Source organism: Phoenix dactylifera, chromosome 16, assembly GCF_051530095.1.
Source record: "Phoenix dactylifera cultivar Ajwa chromosome 16, Ajwa_hap1_PhDact_Kaust_v1.1, whole genome shotgun sequence".
Taxonomy (NCBI): domain Eukaryota; kingdom Viridiplantae; phylum Streptophyta; class Magnoliopsida; order Arecales; family Arecaceae; genus Phoenix; species Phoenix dactylifera.
In genome coordinates, this window is record NC_143205.1 from 17,158,179 (window position 1) to 17,175,720 (window position 17,542).

General features: G+C 38.5%; 2 protein-coding genes across 4 annotated transcripts; both read right to left on the reverse strand.

Moving 5' to 3' along the window:
• Positions 1–1,986: 1,986 nt before the first annotated feature.
• Positions 1,987–9,089, reverse strand: LOC103718905 (PAM domain (PCI/PINT associated module) protein). 2 transcript variants are annotated; one of them, XM_088712634.2, is made up of 9 exons: positions 8,987–9,089; positions 7,772–7,973; positions 7,477–7,667; positions 3,830–3,967; positions 3,600–3,736; positions 3,401–3,455; positions 3,213–3,323; positions 2,876–3,115; positions 1,987–2,791 (listed from the first exon to the last, which is right to left on the reverse strand). In XM_088712634.2, exons 2-9 carry the CDS (start codon positions 7,875–7,877, stop codon positions 2,279–2,281), a joined length of 1,491 nt encoding a protein of 496 aa, XP_088568760.1. In that variant the 5' UTR covers positions 7,878–7,973; positions 8,987–9,089; the 3' UTR covers positions 1,987–2,278. The 2 variants fall into 2 exon arrangements, with proteins under 2 accessions (XP_088568760.1, XP_008806135.3); XM_008807913.5 differs by lacking the exon at positions 8,987–9,089 and having other exon boundaries at positions 7,772–8,020.
• Positions 9,090–10,214: 1,125 nt separating this feature from the next.
• On the reverse strand, positions 10,215–17,013 carry LOC103718907 (Alba DNA/RNA-binding protein). 2 transcript variants are annotated; one of them, XM_088712635.2, is made up of 9 exons: positions 16,885–17,013; positions 16,332–16,454; positions 14,463–14,543; positions 14,197–14,285; positions 13,974–14,048; positions 11,538–11,599; positions 11,402–11,461; positions 11,129–11,323; positions 10,215–10,764 (listed from the first exon to the last, which is right to left on the reverse strand). In XM_088712635.2, the coding sequence occupies exons 2-9, from the start codon at positions 16,452–16,454 to the stop codon at positions 10,670–10,672; spliced, it is 780 nt and encodes a 259-aa protein (XP_088568761.1). In that variant the 5' UTR covers positions 16,885–17,013; the 3' UTR covers positions 10,215–10,669. The 2 variants fall into 2 exon arrangements, with proteins under 2 accessions (XP_088568761.1, XP_026665005.2); XM_026809204.4 differs by having other exon boundaries at positions 10,464–10,764; positions 11,129–11,461; positions 16,885–16,958.
• Between the last annotated feature and the right edge of the window lie 529 nt (positions 17,014–17,542).

Genomic DNA, 17,542 nt, shown 5'->3' on the forward strand with positions numbered 1-17,542 from the left:
ACTTAAACCTTACATTGATTTAGCTACCCAGAAAAATTACATTGATTCAACAAAAAGAAGAAGGAAAAAGCAACTTTTGCAGGTTAACTGGCTGAAATGTCATGCCTCCACAAAAGCCACAAAGCAGGGCCACAGTTAGTACTAGAGGCTTTATAACAAATATTTCTTTTTCTTTTCACAGGCCATTAGTTTTTTAAGTCTTTGGGTAATATCAAAGAGAGAAATAGAGGGAGTGTATGTGACTACTTGAAGAGAATGTAGGTGATGGTGCAGTGAGATTGTTCACATTGTAGCAGCATATTATAGATGATATATGAAGGGTATTCTGGAATGCAAATTGGCATATAGTTTAAAACATCCGAGTTTTTTTTTTTGTATAATTCGTATATAAATTCTCTGTCTGTCACATTATGTATCGGTTATTACTATAATTTGCAAAGGCATCTCCTAACTTTATTTGAAGTGTATTCTAAGTCGCAGTCAGCACATGGGTCTCAGACCATTTAAGCCTTCATCTTCCCTTTCATGGAATGTAAAACCAGTTGCCTCTTCACGTCGCATGGAGTCAATGACAGAAGGACAGGAATTTTAGAATGATTACTACTCAACAGGGAAGTTCTCGCTTCAGTTATTGTAATAAGCAATAAAATATGTCAACCATAAGTTCGATGAAGAAACAAGGCTTAGTAGAAGACCACAATGTGTTCTTATTTCATTTATACTTTTTGTTTTTTTTTAAGGGAAAAGGTGGCCATAGCCACCTGAATTTATCAAAATAAGAAAAGGATTACAGAGAGAATAAAGAAAGAAGAAAAGAAGAAAAGAAGTTCTTGGTCAGAGGCCAAAGGTAAAGAGAACAAACTAAGACCCAGATATTGCAACTTATGTTTGAAACTATAGAATTTGAAATTCTTTAAATTTCAATTTGGGCATAGCAATTTATTGCTTGGAATATATTTTCAGTCATTGAATAATCCCACAGGAGAACTTTCTTTGCCCAACAACACAAGATCCAATGTGACACAAGCTTAAAGAAACAAATTTTCAGTCGTCGATCCTGGATATGCTATCAAGGTCAAAGCTAAAGCTGAATTCAGATAATTATTCCTATTCCTCTCTTTAAATGCTTGGCCATTTGGTCATGTTACGTAGAATGAAAACAAATCAAGGGTGTCAAAGTTGTTTCACGACGAGAAAGGACCATGCTGCATTTTAAATAACTTCTGGAATGTATGAACTACGACACTCTACTGAAATACCTAAGAAACAGAACACCTGCAGTCCAGTCCTAGAAAGCTACATCAAATTACGCATCCATAATGTGGAGTCAAAGGTACAGCCCATGTGAAAACGTAGTGTACGATCACATAGTTTAGGACGTGCATGGTTTAAGAAACAAGATTGGATAATAATTCTTATAGTTGACAAGAAGTCACCCTGTAAATGATTAAACATACCAACTACCACCCGCTTTTATGCTTCTCATAGTCCATAAGTCACCTGTAAATGATTTAAAATCAAAGATAGCAACCACCAACTTAGTACAAACAACAAGAGATGAGCTTTTCAAACCAGAGTACACATTCTTCAATCCCGCATTGCAATATTAATTACATAAACCGTGTACAAAAGTCATAGCAAGCTGAAAAGGTTGACTTGTATACGATGACTTGAAACCCTAGTCGTGTAGCATTGAAGCATCGGTTAATTGTTTTACCCGGTTCTGCTGCATTGCCTTCGCTTTATCCCCCCTGGAGCTTGCAAGCTGAAGAAAGTTAGAAGCGCTTGCTCAGCCCAATCCAGCTCAATTGTCATAAATGTGCTTTAATAGCTGCCAGTACCACATCATGCACACCAGTATTTCAAGCCAACTGTAAAGCAGATAAACAAAACAATTGGTGGGCGCACAGTTGAATTTGATCTGATTCAGTTTCTTTATTTGCATATTGTTCATCCAATATAAGAAATTAATAGCTATAGAGGTAGTAATCATGTAACTTGAGTTTCTTTGTTTGCAGTATTCTGGATTACACCCCACTAACCATATCATTCACCAACTAATATTCTAACAAATTCAGCCAATTAAAAAAAATGACGGGACAATGAGTCATTTGCTCAAACAGAACTGTGAACACATGGTCATCAAAAAGCACTATCGGATAAAAACTTGTAATGAAGATACAAATGATTGTAATGTATTTTGGTCCTCACCATTGCTTCAACAAAAATTTAGTTTGTTGAACAGCATATGGAACCATAAAAAAGGAATAAGTCCCAACTAAAACTCATCATCCTCCTCCTCTGCAATATGTTTAGCAAGCTCCTGCTCCTGCTGCTGCCTCTCACGTCTCTTCTCTGCACTTTCCTTCTCCCTGTGGGAGTTTGGTGGAAACTTCAGCGCTCTAACCGCTTCATTGTGCATGTTAAGGCAAAAGGCAATCCTCGAATTGAACGCAATCTGGGGTTCATTTGTGGAGTAGACATCACCAGTCTCTTTGGATAGCATCCATCCATTAGCATGATCAATTGTTGCATCAATTGCTCCATCTCGGATGGCCTTGGCTACAATGCTCTCAGCATCTGCCACTGGATTATCAGAGTCCAATCTCAACTTTCTGGCAACATCAGCCAAGGATATGGACGAGTAAGAAATGCTGACATTGCGGAGTCCAGTTCGAATCACATTATGGCGCAACCTCACAATCAAATTACGGGTCCTATCTGAACTGAAAGTGCCAGCAAATTTTTCTGCAACGGTCCTAAACAGCTCCAGATCTCCAATTCGCACAGCCTAATATCAGGAAATTAAAATATTAAAGCTATAAACATAAACTGTGACAGTTTCTGTTAATTGAGTTGACAATGACAATCTCACATTTGTAAGCTCAAAATAGGGTGTTAAAGCCTTCTTCATGCCTTTCTGCATAAAAACAGTTCTCTCAGGGATTTCCCCTAGAAGTAACCGGACTATAACAGCCCACTTGTTGCATTGGATTCGAAAACCTCGTGCTCCAACAGGCGCCTTTCGAGCAGCTTGCAGGAGGCTTTCTTTGGCATCAGTGTATTCCAACTGAATGGTCCTGATCTTTCCTACGTAAAACAGGTAGCGGCAAAACTATAGGAGAAAAACACTCGAGGTTAGAACCTGTGTTTGTTTCACAACAAGAACAATGTCACGGTAATTTTCATAAAGTCATAAGAGAAAGTATTGCCTGCTGATTGGAATGTGCTTCAAAACGCGGTGCCTTAGACCTCAGTTTCTCAGCCTGGTCATACAAGTTATAATGGAGGTAATTGCGGAGAAGCAAGTTGAGAAGTGTTTCCTGCATCTCACCAGTATTAATTGGTAAATTTCAGAATATCAATGTATAATAAAACACCTCTGTGTAAAGCAACAAACCTGACCCAGCTCATCATGCCGTAAGGTGGCCATGCGATGCAAGGCAAGGAGGGTCCTGACAAGGAAAGATCGCTGTGTAAGAAGAAGCTACAACTATTACACCAAAGCACTGAGATAGCACAATTTGAGGCATTTCATCTGTACGATGCTGTGCAGGTCATGAGAACTGCAATCTCGGATAATGTGAAAACTAACTCACCCACGAATTTCAGCTAGACTGTTTGTAAGTTCATAGCTGTAGGAATAATAAAAGTACAGCCGAGATGCTAAAATATCCACGGTTCTTCTGTTCAAATTCTTAAGGCGAGCAATACTTGCAGAGGAACAAGCTTTAGCCTGAGAGACAGAGAGGGAGAGAATAAAAAGGTAAATAACCTTTTGTCCATAACCAAAGAAATAAAAGCAAGTTACAATCTAGAAGAAAGTTACCTCTTCGTATCTCTTTTGGTCAATCAAAAATATTATCAGAAGTAAGTAACAGTAGATCTCAAGCTCTGGTAGCGAGCACTTAAAAGGAACTTGACCGGCTGAAGTTGCCGTATCCACGTCCATATCATGTTTATCTTCCTGAAATCAAAATTACAAGTCCCATATTATATCTAAGTGGAGGATTTCCATAATTGAATGAGAATTGTTCCTTAATTACAAATCTCAATGCACAATACAGTCTACCTAATTAAGACAATTAATAGATGGGGTAAAAGACCCAAGTATGCACCACATGCAAATTTTACAGCAAGGTAGCAGCACCAAATTCCAAACCAGGATCTACTGTTACAACAAAATTCATTACAAACATGAGAGGACATTGCACCATGTATAGGTGCCAGAAGAATTCTGAGCACCGCCATGTATAGGTGATAATGTAGGAATTCTGCAATAGGCGATAATGTAGGAATTCTGCAGTGATTGTGCCAGAGGAAATGGCATAAGTTAGCTCAACATTTCAACTACAAATATATCATTTTTTATTATTTATTTCAATTGATTAAGTTTATTTCTCTAATCTGGGGCTTCACACTACTTGCAATGATGTGGATATCATAATTAAAATTAAAGACTTTCCATTGTCAGCAAAAAAAGCAGAACGAGAAACCAATATAACATGAAACAATCAATAGGTACATTTGGTGAAGGAGATTTATGACTTTGAAGAGAAGATGGACAAGATGAACGAATAGAAAGAAAATTTATCAAATCCTTGAAAAACTGTTCAGATTGCTGCAACTCCAACTTTTATCATAACCAAAAGTGCCACAAAATAATGAGCTGAGGGAAGGGCAAATGAATTAATCTTACTACAAATCAAGGTCTGCAGTACCGGAATCGGCATCCATGCTGGTAAGCTTGCGGTATGGTACGGTACACCCCCATGTTGTGTCGTTCTGGCGTGAATCAACGAAAAAATTGGTAAGGGAAGAGAAGAGGAAGGAGAGAGGAAGAGAAGGAAGGAGGAAGCGGGAGAGTGCAGCAGAGAGAGGCAGAGGGAGAGGGAGACTGAGAAGTAAAGAGAGGAAAAGAGAGGGAGAGAGAGAGAAGGAAGGGGAGAGGGAGAGATGGAGGAAGGGAGGGAGGGAGGGGGAGAGGGTGGCGGTGAGTGGTGGCCGCCGAAACAAGGTCGATGGTGGGGTTCGTCCGTTAAAACAGGGTGGAGCCCCTATTTCGAAAGGAAACAAAGGCTTCGGTCCCTTTTTTATTTTTTTTGATTTTTTTAAGTGAAGTTGGTAGTAATTGCCCTATCTTAAAAAAATATAAAAAGGAGCCGAAGCCCCTGTTCCGATGCATATAGGAAAGCGGGCTTTGAAAGCCCTCTTTCCCCACTCCCTCAGCCCTATTCCGGCGGTCGCTACTCGCCGCCCTCTCCCTCCCTTCCTCCCTCTCTCGCTCTCTCTTTTCCTCTCTTTCCTTCTCCCTCTCCCCCTCCCTCACCAGTTTCTTGATTTTATTGTCAGAATCATCCTGATCTGCCACCAGTATGGTGTACACCTCAAACCAAGCGGTTCATGATGGTTCCGCCTTCCTTACTACAAATGATCAGTTATTTCACAAGGGAAAAAAAAACAGATGGTTAGATCAAGGTAATCATGACATGAAGATGAGAGAAACAATAAAAGGAATGAATATCTAAAAGATCTATGAAGCAAAAAGATCCACATGGATGAAGTTTGCAAAAGAATGAAAGCAGCTTTTCAAAAAAAAATCAGCTTATCTCAGATAAAGGAAGACTTGTACAAGATAATGAAATCAAATCTAACAGTAAACATACCATGGCATATTATGCAAGCAAGCAATTTAGTTTAGAACAAAGTGAGAAGTAGAAAAGAAAATGAAATGTAAACTCAAATGCTATGGCACATATATGATCAATTATGGTATTAATTCTGACAAGTCTTAATGAGGCCAAGCTTAGGCTTACAAAATGAGTTTCCATACCAGCACACTGTCAAATCTAAGGACCAAATATCCAACTCTGGCTCAACAAGAAGGCAGAATTCAACCACATATTAAAATAAATAATATCAACCATTCCCCAATTCCTCTCTTTCATAATGTATATAGCCCATTGCTCAACTAGATGTTGCTGCAAGATAGATGCCACTCCCATCCCCCAACCCTGGCCCCCTGTGAATGTTTTGCTTCAGAATATAGGAATTCTGCTGTGAATATTAAAATTAGTACTAATATTTGCAGTATTACTTACCATTGACTTATATCTTAATTGATATGTTTTGTGCACAATCAATTTCTCTTCTTAGGAGTTTAGTCTTTTCATATTTGGTGCAAATGACTGGAGCATTGATTGTCAAGATCCAAGGAAACATACAATGACCATAAGAATGAGAAGAATTTTTGATGATTGCTGCAAGACAGGTAATTGATAGGGTAACAAAGAGCTAATAAGATAGAATATAGGATAGGCTACAACTCAGAAGTAAACAAAAAATGCTTCATATTTATGATTTCCATTCAGATCTAGATAAGTTTCCCACATGAAGTTCTTGGATTGAACATATTGCATCCACAATAATCAGACATATGGATTTCAAGCTTATGAAGCTTATGAACATATTGCATCCACAATAGTTGCATCCCAGTAAGCACATCAAATAGTGGTAGAGATGGTGGTAACAATATGAATAAGAATAACAATAAAAGTAACAATAATAAAAATCATCATAATAATATACAAATAGGTTCATCATGAGTGCTCTCTGCTGATTTAAACTACCAGTCTATTTAACAGATCACAGGGTTGTGCTCGCATGATCAATAAAATGCATATTCTAACCTTTCTAAATGTTGTTATCTTTTCAGTGGTTATCATTAAATAATTTACCAAAAATAGAGTTGAGAAAGTCTCTATTTTTTGAAAAATTCTAGTTAGTATTTTACTGAATGAGAGCAAATCATTGGTTGGGATAGTTATTGACTGGGTGGGCAGTCATAATTCCGTAGATCAATAGAGGGAAGCTAGATGTCAAAAGTCCATAAAAGAAGAATGGAGCTTTGATAGGAAAGTAGTAAAGGAGGGTAGGCCATGAGAAGCTTGGGGCAAAGAGGTAAATAGAGGAAGATATTACAATGTTATAGACACATAAGAGACATTCAATTTCAGACCAGATTTTCAGACATAAGCTTAGCAAATTATCAACTTCTATTTTCTTATCACGTCTTCTATAGATTTCTTAACATTTAACCTTTTGTTGTTCTTTAAAGCCCTAATGTTTTAACAACCTGAATCCCTCCTTCACACAATTGTAAAACCCTAACCCACAAGAACCAAATCACTGCATGAATGACCGACCAATGCTCACACTTTTACATCTTTCAACCATTGTCATCATCTTGTAGTCTCCATATTGCGGAAAACTACTGCTCCCCCCATTCAACTGACATGCAAGCAATCAAAACATAGAAAGCTTGAATTTTTTTAAGGACCATCTTGTAACAAAGCAGCAGCAACCCAATAACCAGTAACCCAATCAACAAAAAATCGTCTTAAAGATCAGAAATTGGGACAACCAAGACAGTTAGTAACAACAGATCAAGAAGGACAGGCAATGCAGAGGTATAACCTTGGGAAGGTAGGAGGAGAGCCGGGAATGAGCCTCGGAGACTGGAGGGAGGGCGAATTTGAGGAAGGAGGCGATCACTGCAGCCCGGAGCTTGCGGCGGAGCGTCATGGTGAGGCGCACGGCTCGGACGATCCGCCGGACCTCCTTGGCGTACGCCCCGCTCTCGATCAACGCTGCGATCTCCTTCAAATCTGGCACCGATTCCCGATTCAAGGCATCATCGCAACCGAGATCGAAACGAAGAAAGAGAAAAAGAAGAGAGGAAAAGTAGGGCTTAGGATTGTAGGGTTCTTACGCTGAAGGGTGGAAGAGGTGGTGGCGGAGGAGACGGAGTTGGTGGGAGCCGCCGCCGCCGCCGCCGCCGCCGCCTGTAGCTCCCCCATCTCCACGTCTTGAGTCATCCTCTTCTCTCTTTTCCTCTCTTTCTCGGCGAGAGAACGGAGATTATTGATGGAAAGAGAAGGGATTTGGGGTACTTAAAAATGGACACTGGTCAGCTGCACAAGGAGAGGTGAGAATCCCATGATGACGAAAATACCCTCCCAGCTTTTTTCTTTTCCGGGTTTTACACTAAAGGGTGTCTTGTTCTTAAAAATACGTGCTTTTTTTAAAGAAAAATATTAAAGGCTAAGCTCAAGTAAATTAAAATTATTACAGGGCTAGACTACGATCAAATTACAACAATCCTCAAGGTGAAAGAGAACCAGTGGGTCCCTCTCCTCCCCCGGGCAAGCCAGAAATCAAAAAAGAAAGTTTCTGAAGGAATACTGGTTGCGAAGCTGAAGCACTTGGAATGCATGTTTACATGTTAGCCATGTTCAATTATCTATTTTTGCTATTATAATGCAAGAAATGACCGTAATCTCGACTCTTGAGTGAAATATCTACGGTTATGATTCCGAGTCATTTTATAGTATTTTGTTAAAAGATATTATACCAAAAATTATCTTGAGTTAGAAAATTCTTGTGCATTTAGTGAATAAAGTTCAAGCCACCAAAACTTCTTATCACAGGGACATAATCATGGGATCAGTAAAACATTTTTTGTTTGTTTAACTTTTTTTTTAAAAAAAAGAAGGAGCCATAAATCTATCCATTATGCATGGACCCAAGCATACCAAGGCAAAGCTTAAGAAGCCAGGGCTAACCGATCGTGCTGCCTCCCAGGTTACCCATGTAACTTCAGTTGTTTTGAAAATTACCAGATGACTGAGTGCAACTACAATACAAAAGCATGGATAGTTTTAATCCACATCATAAGAACATAAAGGTGAGCAAGGAAGTGATTAGAATAACACTCCAGACTTATGGTGGAGTAAGGTTGGTCACTTGAAGAAGAAAATAAAACAGGAAATTCAGAATATAAATAGAATATCACTAGTGCATAATTGTGTTTTAGAATGAGAGCAAATCAATGCGCAGGTAAAGGATGGGCATCAATTCATTCGCATATAGAAGATAAAAGATTTCATCACATTTTTTTGGCGAATCGGCATCTCCATTTCCATACCTAATATGTAAGTGCCGAGGAAATAAAGGTTTTAGCCGAGGGAGTCAGGTCATCAGATCACGCAGTAAAATACATAGAGCTTTCATTTGTGGGTTACATACATGCACCTGCAGTGCCAAAATAAAGAGAGCCCAAAATAAATATAATCGTGGACAAGTTTTTATGTTTGAGTAATAAATGAATCTATATGAAATGGACTCTGTTTGATAATCTCATTGAAGAGTAGCAGAACCTGCTTGTATCCACAACCTCCTGCATACCCATCAATATGGCCAGTAAAGGTGGCCAGATCCTTCATCTCCAATGGCATCTGATCAACCAAAAAAGTTAGCCTTCCGTAATACCCACAAATGATCGCATTCCACATGATCAAATTCTTTGCAGGTGCCTGATCAAACAACCCACATGCAATCTCCAACATGTTACATTACACACACGCAACCATCAATCAAACAGTTACAAGACACCATACCAGCCTAAAGCATCTCTTGCTTTCACTACTCAACACTAAAAGAACACTATTCCTACTTTAAGAACAAAGTATCCCAAAACTTCTCATAAAATTGCAATGCAGCATTTTCAGCTCCTTGGGCAAAAATGTGAAAAGAATAACAAGTATTAGGCCCATGAGAACATTTGGCCTTGATAGCCATCACATACATGTGATAAAAAAAAAAAAATTAATGTAGATTCAGTAAATGCAAAGAAACTGCCGAGTCATGGACAAACATGACTATAAAAATAGGCAAACTCATCCATACACAACCTTGACTATAACCATCCAGCATCATCTCAGCTATTTGGAGCCAGCTCAGTAGATCCTCATTCACCAAGCATTTCTATTTACGACCATCTCTAATCCAATTTCAAGCTTTACCATGCCTGACACCTTAAATGCAACATACCTCCATTTACCTCAAATTAGACCTAAACCATGGAACTGGTGAAGAAACTAAGCATCAGAGGCACAAGATCTAACATAAAATTACTCTTGTAAACATAAAAGAAAATAAAAATGAACAGATCTTACATAATCCAATCATATCATCAATGGGTTAGCCAAATGATATGACCCACTTTGAAGTGGCAATACATTACTCCAATCTGTCTCCACCAATTTGCAAGCGAATAGCAACACCAACACCAAGCGGACAGATGTGCCAAAATTGGCAAGGTTAATACAAAAAATAAAGCAAGAAACTTATGCTGACACAAGCAAGAAGAATCAGCCTTTAAATGAAAGTTTTATTCCATTTTCTGTATACCATGCATGCCAAGACAAAAATCCCGTCTCATATAGAATGCAAAAGACAAAATGGTCATTGTAACAGCATTCTTTTTTCTACAGAACAATCTCAACAAACTTATACAGACAGCGAACATCTGGGAAAATCATTAGAAGAGACTGATAAGAGCAGTATATTTTATCAAGCTGGCCTTAGGGAAAAAAAAAGAACGCACTGCCCTGTTCATCCAATCCTACAATTAGCTCAATCTTATAAGAATGGAAAATGGAACAGCTGCCCATGACAGCATAATCATGGAGACACCACTGCCAGGCCACAGCATGACAGATTATACAAACTATGGTTAATCTATTACCGAAAGACAAGATAAGCCTATATAAAGGAGTAGGCATCCAACGAGTCATAAATAAGAAATTATGCTTAAACCGAGGTCCAGTTAAGCCCCACCAGTACCCGTGTGGATTGGTCCATTTGATCTAGAATGTCGTCCCCTTCCTCGAGTTTGTCCCCTCCCACGACCACGACCTGCAACTGGATGACCGATAACAGGATGTTAGGACAAGGAAAAGCTTGCTGCCTCAATACCAGCTTACTGCTAGTGCAAGATTATATAGATATCACCCCGTCGTCCTAGCATTCACATCTATCACAGTGAAACAATCTAAAAATTTGGAGTAGCAATTTACCACAACCAAATGCCCCTGGTGCCCCTGGGGTTGGGGGGGGAGGGGATGATGTGTTCATAATACTTGTTCAATTATTAGGTTTGGAGCCTTCCCCAGCACTATAAGTCCAATCCATCTTATACAACCAGGAGGAAGTGTGACTCAAGATACACATTTGAATGCACGTTCCATGGTATTTACACAAGAAAAGAGCTGAATCAGGGACATACCTCGGCCCTGGACAGGAAGAGGTGCCTCTCCATTATAGCCACCCATATCTTGCTGATAATCAGGCCGGCCACCATACCCACCTCCTCTGCCACGACCCCAGAAACCACGGCCCCTGCCACGGGGATAGCCACCTCTACCATACCCTCGACCTCTATTGTCCCAGCCTCCATCACCATAATCCATTGTACCATTACCTGAATAAAAATTGTAAATACAAAATATAATGGATGAAAAGATGAAAAAAGAAACCATTTTCATATCATCAAACTTACCACGAGCCCTTCCTCTACCACGACCACCACGGCCTCTACCTCGTCCAGCAGGTGAGCCCTCTGCATTGTAAATAAAATCTCAGCAAAAATGAGCTTAAAAACCATCTAAATAAACTCAGAGCAATCGCAGATTTACCTCCATCATAGTCAAATTCAACTAATGGTTTCACCTGGTCTGTGGGTAAAGGAGGTTGATACCTGGGGAGATTAATGGTAAGGTTATCGGTATTCTAAAGAATTCAACAGGAAATTTTTAACCACAGATGCAAGGAATGACTATCAAACATGTAGAGGACAAGCACGTGCAAAGTGTTAAAATATATGTTTCTTCTTATTCAAATTCGTCAGTGCTTTCCCTAGAAATTCTGAGAATAATTGTAATTTAAGTAAATTCAGATAGCCATCACTTGTCGATACCTAGTAACTCATTTAAGAACTCACTCTGCTTATAAACAACTTCTGTACAATGCAAACAGGGGAAGGGGGAAGTCTTATTGGCCCCATGAGGGATAGGATTCACTTCTCTTTTACAAAGTTCTAACGATACTCTATTCATGAGAAAAATATGGTGAAGTTTATCTCTTTCATGATTCCATTTATTTGCTTTAAGCAGGTTCGGGGCCTATGAGACAGAATGAGTAAATGATATTAACTGAATTAGGATTCATGCAAAGAAAATGGAGGATTTTATTAGCCTGTCAAAGTGTATCAAGATGTTATCTCTGGTACTCAGTTCAAAATAGACCAGAAGAAATAAAGTTCATGGTCCAAACATGGTGCTGGAGATTATAAAGATAAATGAAATGTAAAGTAGAATAATTATTGAAAAGAGACTATTTGAAAGTAGCCTTGCTTGAGGGAACTCCATATGAAACACCTTGCCATCACAAGTGGACCAATATCAAGTGAAGCACACACATTATACAGAAAAGGCTCATTTGAGGCACATGTCTCATGCTCTATTCTACCCCTTTTATGTCATATTGAAATGCCAAATCAGGATGTAGTTGGATATTTTACCTTAAGCTTAACACAAACATTTTGAGGCATTGGAAGAGGAACTCTTGACATCAAAAGCAGATATTTTTACATGCTTTTTGATATCATGGAGCAGGCAGAGGATGCATTTAGATAGAAGCCTTGTAATCCATGAATATTGTGCTACCTAGACCCCTCAATTTAGCCCTAGGTACCTGCACTCGACACTTGATTATGATACTGGCATTATGCTCGAGCAAAGCTCCACAAGAAGAAATTCTTAGACATTGAAAGGACCCAAGACTTGGACACAAACCTCCAAGGTATTCTTCCCCCACTTCCAAGAAATGGTTTCAAGCAAAAAGTATTCCACAAACATATCTCCTAAAAAAAAAAATATCATAGTTGACAGTCACTTTTTCTGCTTTCACAGGCTCATCTTACTCGTGCCAAATAGTTAAGACTAGAATCACTTCTTAATTGCATAATTCCAGCACTATTTGCAACAGAATGCAATCTAACATGATAGAATAGGAAAACATTTAATTTTTTGATGCAGGTCTTTGCGCACATGAAATCAGTATGATGCAATAGTATCGATGCTTAAAAAGAAGGCACTTTATGTTGTTTGTACAATAAGCATCACCAGGTTAGTGAGTTTATTCCTGGCAAGTGTTCATCTACACTGCAATTGTAGCCCAGTAATCCAGATTAGCAAGTTCCCTAACAGATTTTCTTTTTAGATGTCACATACTATCTGAGTAGAAAATTTACTGTTCACTTTAATTGGATTTCTTGAATGTATCATGTTCTTAAACAACGATGATCTCTAAGCGCTGGTGTCAACAAGCTCCACAACAAATGTGATACCTATACTAATTTCACTTCATAAATTAAGAAAACATATAGCACAAAAGGAAAAATGGTTTAACATCAGAATTAGTCCAACAAGTCAATCCCATCAAATGATCAATTATGCAGCTCCACTATAAGAAACAAGCGACTACAAGTGGTTTTTTACGCATTTATAGTCATGTCTTGTTAGTTTCTGCTCCCTCTTTTGCTTCCAGATTCCTGTATGTGGACCAGTAACAAGATGGCAAGTACTCTAATATAACAAAAATGGAAAACAATGAATAATAATGGGCAATCAATTTGTTACCTTGGTCAAAGACAAGATACTATATACATCAGACACCCGTAAACAAAGCCTTAAGGCATATAAATTTAGAGTAAGACGCTACTTGTCAATTTTCTGGAAATGAGAGAAGGCTACTGCAAAACATTTAAGAGGACAATTAGAAAGAAACCAAGTGCAAGCAACAAATTTTACAGAGTCATGCCTATTTCAGATTCACACATCAAAAGGAGAGGAAAAGAAATGAAGCAACAGGAATAATGCATGCAAAAGACCACATGTTTTCAATTTAAAAAAAAGTCTCTAATGCAACAAAAGAAATTTTTGAAAAAAGAAATCATACAAAATGCTCTTGATTAAAACTTGGAAATCAAAGGCGCATCATTCCCACTTAATCAAATTTTGAATGTATGCTGCAGAACCGTAGGTGGGAGAGTAGATGCTTTTCATACTCACCCAACAGAGGATGTATCAAGCTCCTTCTTAGACAAAGTTATAGCGACCAAAGACACATGCCTAGTGGTCTCGAGCCTATAAAAACATATCACTGTCAGAAACAGACTAACGAAGATTCAAAATTTAAAAAACTAGCAAGACCCTGAACTCCATGCTACACGTCCAAAAATGTCTATATGCATGCAACCTTCCATTTTCAAAATAAAGCATTAGGTCTTCTTACGGAAGTAGGCCTTCCTCTAATGGTTCCCATGTATCAGTTATGTCAGTAGATCCAATAGCAGTATTCTGATGGAGACCAATGATCCTTCTCTGCATTACCAGCATATTTACAACAATACTAAGTTAGAAGAATCACCAATCACATGATGTACTTTGGCTCTTAAGAAAAATGACCAAAGATCAATTAACTGACAGATAAAAAGAACCCTTTGAGGAAAACAGAGATGAATTTGATCATTCAAAGGAATAAGAGGAACATTTTGGTACCTTGATCAGTTCCACAATCATGACGGTTTTGTTGATAGCTCTTCCCATTGCCTTAAAGACAATTTCATTTAAACCTTTCTCCTTGAAAATGAATATAATAACAAGTCAGCACAATGCATATCACCAACAAGAAAGAATGAATTTATGTACTTGCAGCCTTGCAAAAACTAAAGAAAATACTAAGTACCCTTAGCATAATCAGTTACATGTATCTATTAGCCTGCAACTCTGCAAGTGCACAGAAAAGCAGAATCACTCTCCCTCCATGAGAATTCATGGAAGAGTTTTCTTTGGCAGATTAAAGGTGAAATTACATCTAAAGACTCCATAACCATGTAGTCATTCTCAGAGTAATGTCAGCCTGTTGTCTGTATTTCATATATAAGACTGTTGCCAGAAAAGAAAATAAGTTAATGTTACAGAGGATTATCCTATTCAATCTGTGCAGCCATATAGATGCTCATTGGGCAAAATCCAAGACCACTCATCAGATCAGATATGGTCTGGATGCCCAAAAAAGGATAACAGGAAAGACACCTGATCCAGAAATTTAGTCACAGTATGTCATATGCGTCTTTCATATGATGGGACAACAACACCTGCATAGAGAAATCGATGCCACAAAGTAATACTAAAGCATGCAAAATTTACTCTCTTTCTGTGAAATATTTCTTATCTAGGCCAATATTAAAATGATGCAAAGCAAACATGTCTAGCTCATCTCTGTAGCAGCAGTAGACTCATATTTCTCCTCTCTATGAAATTGAAGTCATAAAATTATTTTTCAATAATAAACTGACCTTTTTCTTTTGAACCTCTCTTGTCTTGGCAAAGATTTTAAAAAAAAATGACATTAAAGTTGTGAATACAGTATGTTCACTTTATTTTTAATAGCTCCTGTGACACCTTTCCTTCTCCTCAATCTTACAACAAATTTTTGTAACTATATGAATTAAAAATGCTTATGATCTTTCCTTCACTGAAAATATTGCACAGGTCAGATATCAAACTATAGGACAAGAGTGCAGAAAGTTTAATACAGCCTAGCATGGTAATCCAATGGTACAACGATGTATCTCTATACCAAATAAAAGCTGAACTTAAGAGTTTTTAAATCATCAAATACTGTTCTCATATCAGGCATCACTTTTAGGAAAATAGAAACAAACAAACTTCCCAATGAATACTTAGACATCTCGGATGCACATGGTGTCCAGGTCGTCATCTTCCACTATAGCCTGCATTGGCTTCATTCATAACAAAATGCTTTTAGCTTAAACTTTAGCTTCTCACCATTTATTTTTTTAGTGGAGTTATTAATGATTAACTGCTCTAGCCTTATCATCACCATTAAGAGCAACCATTAAGAGTAACGGTTTCCTAAACAAGCAGCAGCAATAAATCAATACTCATTTGCGGCTGCTTAACTAGGATGTTGCTTATAATATGAATGACAAGAGTGTCCCCACTTGAGAGTTGAGAGTGAACAGGGTTGCCAACTAGCATATAAATAAGTGGCACCTGAAAAAATCCTTAAATGCACCATCATAGAATTTCCTTAGATGTGCCATTATAGAATTACATGATCCTAGAGATACCCAAGTGTTTTCCACTGAAAAAAAGTTCTAATTTTGTGACTGAAACCTGGTTCTGAAAGTCAGAAATCAACTATACCATAACTTATCACTCTTAACAGCATTTCTTGAACTTGCCTCTCAGAACAAAACAATTTACCATCCCCACACTGCAAAATCTCTACGACTTATCATTCTTCACAAATTATAACTACAACCAATGGTACATCAGAGAATAAAAGTGACATAATACTATAAAAGCGTCAAAGATAGATTGGACATAAATGGCGTTCACCTGAAGTAGATTGGTGGCATAAGTGATGTAGCTGCGCATTCTCCCCTGAGTAGTAATGCGGATCTCATTCTCATTAATTGGCGTCTCCTCCCGCGGCTTCTCCACCCTCTGGTACCGGTCCATCTTTCGACCCACCCAAAATTTATCCAAAAAAAAGAGCGACCAAAAAATTAATGAAACACCCAACAACAGAGAAAAATCCAAAAAGGAGGTACTTTTATCAAAAATCAACCCTGGCTCTTTCAAAAAATCCCTATCAAGCGCAGAAAAACGCAAAAGAACAAGAAAACAAACTAAAAAAAGAACACCGCATCAAAACTCAAGCAACAGATCTACAGGAAAAGCCAAGAAAATCATATAAAATCAGATGAAATCGAGGGAGGAGCACCAAACGAGAAATTTGGGGCCGAAGGAGTGGAAGTGAAGAGGAGTGAACCAGAAAGGGATCAGATTTGCTTCATGACTGACGAGGAAAACTAGGTTTCATCGAAATGAAAATAAGAACAAATAAATTTCTTTTGGGATTTTTTTTTCTTGGCTCACTAATTTTCACCTTTCGTCGCTCTTCGCGCCCCCCCCCCCCCCCCCCCCCCCCCCCCCCTTCTACGGCTCGTTTCTTTCTTTTCCGCCCTGAAAAATCTCGCCCGCAACCGTCCGAGCTTCATATGAGCCGCGAGGGAGCGAACGGGTCTTTCCTCGACTAGGGTTCGTTCAAAATGCCTAAATCGGCCCTCTAAGTGAACGGAATTACCATCAAGGCATAAATACAATCGCCTCCGTACGATGTAGATCAGCCGCGTAACGGATGGATAGTGATGAGTGATGAGATCAGGGATCCATATTTTGCTTCTTTTGGTCGGATGGGCTTGTGGCTTGGACCATGGGTTGGGTCCGATGGACCCCAAATCAACCCCAACAACCCAGGCGTTTGGGTTGGACCGGCACGTGTTAACTTTGGTTCCTTGGTACAGAATTCTTTCAAAGGTTTTGTCAACGAGATTCAAACATAGAAGACTTCAAATATCTTAAATGTTTTGGAGATAAGAAAACTTGGAAATGGAACATTGGTTGAATGCTCATTAAGATTATGTAAAATAATTGAGGAACGGTAGCTAACATTCTTTATATAACTGAGGAACGCATAAAATCTAACTTAACTATGTCTCAGTCCTATTTAGACAATCTGCCTAAGTCAAGGCATGCTCATAGAT